Source organism: Macadamia integrifolia, chromosome 7 (genome assembly GCF_013358625.1).
Source record: "Macadamia integrifolia cultivar HAES 741 chromosome 7, SCU_Mint_v3, whole genome shotgun sequence".
Classification (NCBI taxonomy): Eukaryota; Viridiplantae; Streptophyta; class Magnoliopsida; order Proteales; family Proteaceae; genus Macadamia; species Macadamia integrifolia.
The window spans coordinates 3,119,088-3,129,070 of NC_056563.1; the positions used below are offsets into that span (position 1 = coordinate 3,119,088).

General features: G+C 37.9%; 1 protein-coding gene across 1 annotated transcript in view; it reads left to right on the forward strand.

The window, feature by feature from the left end:
• Positions 1 to 779: 779 nt before the first annotated feature.
• Positions 780 to 9,983, forward strand: part of LOC122084311 (eukaryotic translation initiation factor 5A-2-like) — an 11,647-nt gene continuing 2,443 nt past the window's right edge. The window contains exon 1 of the mRNA XM_042652454.1: positions 780 to 1,055. Within this exon, the coding sequence (XP_042508388.1) occupies positions 933 to 1,055 (123 nt within the window). The 5' untranslated portion in view covers positions 780 to 932. The remainder of the gene's footprint in view (positions 1,056 to 9,983) is intronic.

Here is a 9,983-nt window from a genome sequence, read left to right on the forward strand (position 1 = left end):
TTTGAGTTTTGACTATAAATTTTTTTTCCTATAAAATTAAACTAAAGCCTCCAGTTCAATCCCAAAAACTTTTACACTTGTAACCATTTGAGTAAGTAGTTACGTCAGTTTTAGACTTATATAAAAATGATTTTTTGTTGCCAACTGTTTGTATATTATTTTATATTTATTCTATCTTCGGCTATGCTTGACAACCTTTATGTTTTCCATATACTACTACCCTTGCTTGTAGTACTTTTGATTATCAACAGTTTTTAGCTCTCTCTCTCCTCCCAATATAAGACCAGTGCATTTGCACGAGTATTCTTATCAGTATATATATATATATACACACACATAATATAGATAAGTGTTTCCTATGGAGGATTGCGATTCCTGTGTGTGCATGATAGTCAATGAGAACGCTCAATGAAGCATCAACATGGACATCATTTTTCATTTCATGAGGTGGACGGATCATTTCATCTCAATGTGTCTAGGCACAAGAACCACACTCACACACATAAACCATTTTTCCATCTATAATATAAAAAAGTGTGAAGGGGAATTCTAAAATAGAAAAACAAAGATGCCAAGACGCCAAGATGCCGTACCTGAAGCATCTCGAGCACCTTCAGTTGGAAGATATACGATCTTTGATCCAAGGGTTACGGGGATAGGTCCGACCGTCTGATAGAGCAAAAGAGCGGTGCGTGTGTGCATGTTTATGTGTGCGCGTGTGCATGTTTATGTGTGCGCGTTCGTGCGTGTGTGAGAGACTGAATGGATAAAAATGGACCAAAGCTTTGAAAAGGAACGCGGAAGATAGCGATATACAAGAGGAAGGGAGAAAATTCCGGTTCTTTTGTTCCCCTTCTTTCCTTCTTTCAGCTTTGAATAGCAGAAGAAGAAAGAGTGGTCTGTGTGAGTGAGAGAAGGAAAGAGAGTGAACGATGTCGGACGAGGAGCATCACTTCGAGTCTAAGGCCGACGCTGGGGCGTCAAAGACTTACCCTCAGCAGGCTGGTACCATCCGCAAGAACGGTTACATTGTCATTAAGGCCAGACCCTGCAAGGTATTAATGGTCAATCCATCACTATCCGAATCTTTTCTGTCTCTCTTTTCTTATGCTTTGAATTGTTTTCTTGAAGTTGATGGTGATTTGGGCTTCATCTGTTTGTGGAAAGATCGCTGTTGTTTCTTTGGTCCTTCACGATTCTAATATTTAAAGGTCAATCTGATGTGGTTTCCTTTCGAATTATGGGTTTTGTTGTTGTATTGGTTCTTGTTTCATCAATGGTTTTGCAAGATATTTATCCATGTTCTCTCTTATCCCTTGTTTCATCTTCAAGTTTGCATTTCCCCCCTTTTCACTTAACTTTTCTATGTGGGTTCTGTGCTTGTTTGTCTTCCTAATGATTGCGTCAATCCTTTTAGTATTTAATGCTGTATTTTATGTGGGTTCCGTTTGAGTGGTGTTTTTCTGCTTTTCATAGGTTGGGTAATCTCTCTTGCTGGTTGCGTTTATCTTCAAGATCACAGGGATTTTAGTTTCCTTGCCTAAATTCTCTTGTATATTGGACCTCCTTATGGGGTCGATCGTTAATTGATGTCATGGGTGGAATATTTTTGCATTAAATTCATCTCTTTTGCTATGAAAATTTTTCTTGACATACCTTTTATTGCCCATTTCCCTTAACATATTGAAAATATTCAATTTTAAAAGGGACTTGGCTGAAGATCTTTTGTCATGTACGACCTGGGGATTTTTACTGATAATGAATGTTCCATTTAGGATTAGTACCTATCTATTTTGCATTGTTTTACCACATATTAGAGAACTTTCGATTCACTATTTTGGGCAGTTTGATCATTGTATAATCTAGATCAGCTCATATAAGGTCTGGATACCCAAATTGGTCACTTCACTATCTAAGACATGTTGTAATTAAGGATTTCAATTGAATATCTTGCTATTATATCGTCCTTGTTCTTAGTGGACCTTTCACTTATTGGCTGGCTACAGGCTTGTATAAGTTCATAGTAGCTGCAGTAAGAAATTTGGTTGGGTGTCAATGAGAAATACCAACTACTCAACTGGGATTGGGTGGGAAAGAAAAACTGCTAACAGTCTAGAATCAAAGTTGAATCGATAGAATTGTTGGACTGGAGTAGAAGAATGTTTGGAGAACTTGAGATATGTCCTAGTAATGGAAGATCAGATCTAAGATTCAAATCTGAAACTGCTCTTCTAGAACACTGAAAACTCAGATTTGCAAGAAGAAATTCAGTTTCAGCAGATAGATATAATCAGAAGTAGAAATTGATACATTAAGAGAAAAGATAATAAGAAAAACCAGAGAAGTAAATATCAGATTTGAAAAATGAGAACAACAAAGAAGAAGAATGAAGAAAGATCAAACCTATTAAAAGAAGATCAAAGGAAGATGGAAGAAATCAGGTGTGGGATGCCAATCCCATATGCACAGTTCCAAAACTCTTGAAAAAATTCAATTCTAGTATCCAAATCATGCTTAACTGGTGGGTTTTTACATGTACATAACCTTTTAAATGTCTTAAGGACTCCTAATTACTCTTTTATGCTGACTTAAAGGAAATAGACTTTGATGCAATCCCAGATCACAAACCCTGCTTTGGGGTTGCGATGGGCCCATAAGAATAGTAGATAGCTCAATATAGAGTTTAGTGGCAAAACTGTCTATAAATTGAAGTATAGGCCTTGAATATGAAGAAAACAGAATTTGGACTTAATTGGAAATAAATTTTGAAGTGGAGGGGTGTTATGAAAATTTAACAAGTATGGATAAGAACGCATTTGAATTATGAAAGCAAAGGGGATTTTACAAATACCAAAGAATCTGTTCTTCCTTGTAATTTAAAGATTATAACTTCTTCAACCTTTGATAGAGCAATGAAGCAGTGGAGATCTATGCTGGTTTCAAGTGATATAACTCAGTCAACTTAACTCTGTTCAACCTGAAATTTCAGGCACTAATTCATAACACCTAGTTTTCTTAGAAACACCCAATAGCAGACCCAATAATCAGGTAGTTTCAACACAACTCAGCCTTATCCCAACTAAATGAGGTCGGCCACATGGATCCGCATGTATATATCCCAATAATCAGGTAGTTTGTTGATAGTAAATAGCTGAACAGATTTTGGCAGTGGTTCAGAAACCAGGTCTTATTATGGTTTTGATTCTCAAGTGGGGTAAGTATTTGGGGTCAAAGTTCTCTGGTTTTGATTGCTCCTAAGTGTTGATTCAAACTCCTGTGTTCGAGGCTAAAAGTGAAATCCAGAAAGACAGACTTTTCTCTTGTTGAACCAGCAGTAATGCCTGAACAAGTTATTAGAAAGAAGGAAGAAGAAAAATGAGATTCAAGAAGAAAAAGGGAGAAGAGAAGGGTAGAATGCACCTGATATGAGGAGAGTATTCAGGAGCAGCAGAGGAAGAGTCGGTGGTTGATTTTTCTTTTGACTCTGACAGCAATGGATGTAACCTCAAAACCATTCATTCCATATTCAACTCTCTTTCAATGAACGCATGAGAGAGATAAGAGAAGTAAGAGAAGATAAGGGGCTCTTTTGGTACTGTGAGCAGTACTTTAGAAGAACGACAAGAGAGGAGAGTGATGCAGATTCGTCACCGAAATGGACTTGTTTTATTAGGAATAAGCCTAGGGTTGGGTTGTGTATACATGTTGGGGCTTTGGTCCATGGGGGTTTTAATGTAATAGGCCACTTTCTACCATGGGTAGTAAGTCTACATACAGGATTTCCCTTATTAGGTAGTTTATTTCTTTAGCTATTAGTTAGTGGAATCCACATCAGCATATGCTATTTTAGCTGAGTTATAGGCGTGGGATCTTCCATTCCAACTCTAAATCTTATCTTTACTTAATTGCAAATCAAACTTGAGTCATAGGCATGTTGGGACTTAAAGTTGACTATGTTTCATTGTTTTGAATTAGTTTCCTTTAGTATGCAGCTTCCTAATCAGTTTAGATTTCCCAATTAGTATTTCAATTTCCTATTCAGTTTAGGTTTCCCAATTACTCAAGGATTGAGTTAGGCCTTTCCTTTTTAGTGTCTAATTCTATTTTTTATTTTTTTTTATAAGTTTGTAAGAATGCCTAGCATTGTATACAAATTTGATAAACAAAGTTTCTGATTTTGCTGCACTCTTCTCCATTGAGGAGCTCCTTGTGTTTGATGAAGGAACCCCTTGTGTGTGGTATGAAATCCAGGTGTGTTTAATTTCTGTTTGTTCATGTTCTGAAGCTACTATATTACTACTGGACTTTTGATTCTTATTCTATCTTCTGATTGCCATGTGACAAGTAAATTCAGTACTGGAATTTTCTGCAACTAGAACTTACTTCTAGAAGATCATATGCAACACTCTTTTGAGATTTAGCAAACTGATCCTCAGGTCACTCTCAATTTTTAAGTATTTTCGTAAGGGAAACTCTTATCAAGAAATGTCTCAGATCAGACCTGCTGATTTTGATTAATTTCAGTTTTCCAATTCTGTCCGTATTGTCCAGATTTGAAATTTTGCTATTTCTATTTACTAAATCGATTGCTGTTCTAGTTGATTTGTGTTGCTCTCTTGCTGATATTTCGGTGCATGATCAAGTTCGATTGGGCTATATTATTCTATCCTCTGATTATTAGTCTGATTTGTATATCGACTGAAATACCCTTCTCCTAGATCTACAAATTTGACCCCTATTTTCTGATCCAACCAGTGGATCGATCTCATATTTTCAGCAAGTATTCTGCCCTATGTTTATTGGACTCAATTTAAGTTATACCTTATTATGAAGTGTTGATTTCCTGCTATTATGAATCTCCCTAAACTGGATTACTCTGAAAAAAAGTCCTATTTTGGAACTGTTTTGATTACTCAAATTCAGTACTACATTGGAAAGAAGGAAGAAGGGAGAGGCAACGCCTCACTTCCGAAACAAAGCAAATCGATCCATTAATCAAGTTGTAGGGTTGTCATGTTAAAGCTTTAAAAATAAAAGAAAATCAAAGATGGATTCTCTCTCTCTCTCTCTCTCCCCCCCCCCCCCAATCGTTGGCCACTATTGGAGGAGTCCCTAACTAACTAAATAATTTAATAACAAAGAAATACTCTTTCATACGTAGATACTTTGGGAAAAGTCCTAAACTAACTCGAAACTAACATTATCTCCTCCAAACTGGCTCCCACAAACAGGATAACTTTATCTAACTAGATAATTTCTTAACTAATGGCTAATGGGCTCCACTGTTAACTCTAACTCATAATTGTAAAAACGTTTAGGCGACGCTGTGACTCCTATGCACTCACGACCAAATTAAAATACTAATTTCGTGTACTCCTATGGACCTAAATTTGGGCTTCATAATTTAACTATTAGCATATTACAATAAAAACTTCTAAAATAAAAGCCCATAACCAAGTAATATAAAATGGGCCCTAATGTTGTACTGAAACTGCATTATTTTCTCCTTGTTTGAAAAAACTTGCCCTTGAGTTTTGCAAATGAGAGAGTCATCACCACTCAATCGACATCAACTTCGACTATCAGCTACCTTGATTCGATTATCCAGCGCTTCTCTCGAATAACACGGACATAATCATTGACCATCAGAATTTAGAAAGTGAATATTTGGTGTGAAGGAATAAATTCCACATACTTGTCTTTATAGGGTCGATCGTGATTTTCTCCTTTTCAACGTAATCTTCCATAGGAGACTCTTGATCGTCAATCAAATCATCAATCAATTTATCCTTTGATTCTGTTCATTGACTCTTCTTGAGGGTATTCATTGTCAGAGGTTTCCTTGATTAACTATCTTTTGGATCTTCCACACATTGCTTAACGAGTGAGATTGATTTGTCAAAGGAATTCCATTTAATCGGATGTGATCAGCAATTGGTTCTTAAATTCCTTGCATTATCGCCAAGTTTCTTCAAGATTCACTTCAACCTTTCGTAAATTCTCTTGCATGGCTTGAAGTTGTCGGTGGATAACAAACAAGTGGGTAGGAAGGGTAGGATCTGTGGTATCTACTACTAGGCTTGGCTTTGATACCAAGTTGATGCAAATTAAAGTGAAGGGTATGTTTGTGGTGGAATCCAATTGTTTTGAACTTTCTATTTTTGGAATGGGATATTTATGGAATCCCCATGAATAAGATCAAACCTTATTCCCTGGTATTTACATGAGATTCCTCTTTCTTATTCTTAAGCAAAGCCCCCAAGAGGGCTTAGTTGATCCATGATTTATGTTTCATCTTTCGTTTCCTTTTCGTAATAAAGAGAATAAGAGAAAAAAATAGAGAAGATAAAGGGCTGTTGTGAGACTATGAACAGTACTTTATAAGAAAGACGAGTGAGGATACTAGGGGGGAGAGAGGTGAAACCATGGGAAAAGAGGAGAGAGAAGAGACAATCTCTATTTCAATAACAAACTAACTAATTCTTAATCCATTCATCAAATTCGTTCTCGAGCTGTTAGGCCTTTGCAATATTTATAAAACTGACAAAAAAAAAGTCTAAAACACCTCCACATCGATCAGCTAGTAGAGGAAGGTCCTATTCTGATCAATCCAATTAAAATAGATAAGGGAATAACTTAAGCTAAGAAGGAACCTTCTTCCAATCGATAACCTGTCTTGGAGGTGTTCCTCACTGATTACAACAGGCATATAATAAAGAAAGTAATAAATTAAATAACTCCTTAATCTCAGGCTGCATTGGGAGTTTCCTGAAGTAATTCAACCACCTAATATCCCAAGTAAAAGAGACTGAAATAGACTGGATTTATAGCAACCTAGTCCAGTCCAGTTATTTCAATTTATTAATAAGGAGAAGAAAGAAATAAGACTCCTTAACAAACCCTATGATTCGTAGAATTCTAGATGAACCACTCTGGAAAATAGGACTAGTATGAACCAGAAACTGGTGTTAAACTTGGACCGATCCAAGCCAACCTAATCTTGCATTGTAGACTCAACCATTACTAATCGTTTGGTATTAATCAAACTCAACTCTATGACTTAATCCAATGAATGCTAATGGATAACATAATATAAATAGAAAATGACAAAAAATAACCCCCAAACTGGTGAACAAAACCCTACGAACCCCGTATTGAGGCAGTCTAGACTTGCAACTGCATCAGCTCTCCTGCTCTTAGAAAAACTTGACTTCGAGTTAGGTTGCAAGCCCAAGATGCCCTTATAGTGAACTTGACACTGATGTGTCACATATCACAGGGAAGACGATCAAATTGGAGCTCCATGAATAGGAAGACTAGGTTTGATTATAACTAGGGAATGAGGAAGCTGTTTGATGCGGGCCGGTGGGCCCCAAAGGATCCAATAGGGATGGCTGTGGGCCCACTTAAGGATTTAAGCACTTAAGACTAAGATTAGGGGGCAAAACAGTAAATATGTTGATGTTTACAATTGAGTGGCAATCCTGTAAATAGATTTAAGATCATAAGGGTGGCAGACTTGTAATTTGTTAGAACTTCAAGACATAATCACTGATTTACAAAGTTCTAGGAGAAAAGGTAAATTAGGAATTAGATGTAAAAATAGGACAATGAAGAATATGGGAGGAAGGGAAGGGGTATTGAAGGAAATTAAGAAATAAGAAAGAGGGGATTAGAGAAATCGTGAGAAGAAAAGGTTGTCTTCTTCCTCACGACAGAAGAGGAGAAACGGTTGAGCAGAGAAACAAGAGGAGAGAACTTCAATGCCTATCAGTTGGGTCTGAAACTTCAGGCGTATATTCGCAACCTCGAACACCCTAAGTATGATCCATTGCAGGCTCTAAGATCAAGGGAACAAATAGCTTTAATTTCTGCAACTGGGTTAGATAGAAAAAACTCAGAACTGAACCTGTTGCAGGTTTATTGCTCGCTGGATGGAAGGAACTGGGGAAGGGGAACATAGGGTATGAATCTGATTCCAATTTCAGGTCCAATCGGCCTCTGTTGATGAATCAAGGAAGCCTACCTGAACCTGTTAGTGTCGCCCAGAATAGGGTTTCAGCAGTTACAATAAAGAAAGGAGGAAGGAAGAGAAGGGAGCAGGGGGAGTTATTGCACAGAAGAAGGGGGGAAGGGGATTCTTGCAGAGGAGGAGAGAATAAGGAAGAAAGGGGGGGGGGGGGGGAAGACAGCCACGCAGGGTCTCTCTAGATCAATTCATTCTTCATTCATCAACTAAAATTACTGTGGCCCATGGCCTTACATAAGTAGGAGAAGAGTTACTAAAAAAAAGAAGTGCCAACTAGGAAATTAATCTAACATAAAAGAAACTTCCTGATTTAAAATATAATAAAATAGAAACACAATAAAACTAAAATTGGAAAGTTCTACTTACCTAATAGCTACTCCAAAATAACCTAAAATAAAAGATAACAAATATTCTCAAATAAAATAAAATCCTAGAATATTCTAATGATCTTGAACCCAAATCAGTAACTTGCAACCCAAATTGAATTTGAGTCTTGATCTGGGTTCTGGAGTGGGTTTGGGTCGATCCATCGAAGTGCTGCTACATCAACTCCCCTGTTGTTTAGAAAAACTCGGCCACGAGTTTTATAGGAGGAGAGAATTAACGCCACTCGATCAGCATCTTCGATTAATGGCTTCAATGGGGTAAAGATCCAACGCACCTCATGATCAACGGTCACGATTTTCTGATGGTTGTCAACAAATGATATGATTTTGATCAGAATCGGATGGTGGGGCTTCACAAATGTGATTGGGCCATCAATCAGTTCTTCGGAAGCATCCTTCATTGGGTCGTCCTGTTCATCTTCAACATCGACAGAAAAGCTTGATGTAATGGTCTCTAGATGGGGGCACGGTTCTCGAGATGTCGTCACAATGTCATGAGTAACATGACCTTGCTGTCCGCTGGGTTTCCGAATACGTGACCTAGGGCATCAAGTCTTGTGTTAATGTCCTGGAGGGTAACAACTTGTGTTTCCCTTTCTATCTTACTAGCAACCAATTCTTCTTGAAAAGCTCTAGCCATCTTCAACATTTTTTCATTTTGTCGAAGTAACCGAGTCCACAGTTCAGATGCGGGGGTGGTGTAAGCAACCATTGGAGTAAATAAATTAATAGAAAATACGCTCTGATACCAAATGATGCGGGGCCGGTGGGCCCCAAAGGATCCAAGAGGGATGGCTGTGGGCCCACTTAAGGATTTAAGCACTTAAGACTGTGATTAAGGGGCAAATAGTAAATATGTTGATGTTTACAATCGAGTGGCAATCCTGTAAATAGATTGAAGATCATAAGGGTGGCAGACTTGTAATTTGTTAGAACATCAAGACATAATCACTGGTTTACAGAGTTCTAGTAGAAAAGGTAAATTAGGAATTAGATGTAAAAATAGGACAATGAAGAATATGGGAGGAAGGGAAGGGATATTGAAGGAAATTAAGAAATAAGAAAGAGGGGATTAGAGAAATTGTGAGAAGAAAAGGTTGTCTTCTTCCTCACGACAGAAGAGGAGAAACGGTTGAGCAGAGAAACAAGAGGAGAGAACTTCAATACCTATCGGTTGGGTCTGAAACTTCAGGCGTATATTCGCAACCTCGAATACCCTGAGTATGATCCATTGCAGGCTCTAAGATCAAGGGAACAAATAGCTTTAATTTCTGCAATTGGGTTAGACGAAAAAACTCAGAACTGAACCTGTTGCAGGTTTATTGCTCACTGGATGGAAGGAACTGGGGAAAGGGAACATAGGGTATGAATCTGATTCCAATTTCAGGTCCAATTGGCCTCTGTGGATGAATCGAGGAAGCCTACCTGAATCTGTTAGTGTTGCCCAGAACAGGGTTTCAGCAGTTACAATAAAGAAAGGAGGAAGGAAGAGAAGAAAGGGGGCAGGGGGAGTTATTGCACAGAAGAAAGGGGGAAGGGGATTCTCGCAGAGGAGGAGAGAATAAGGG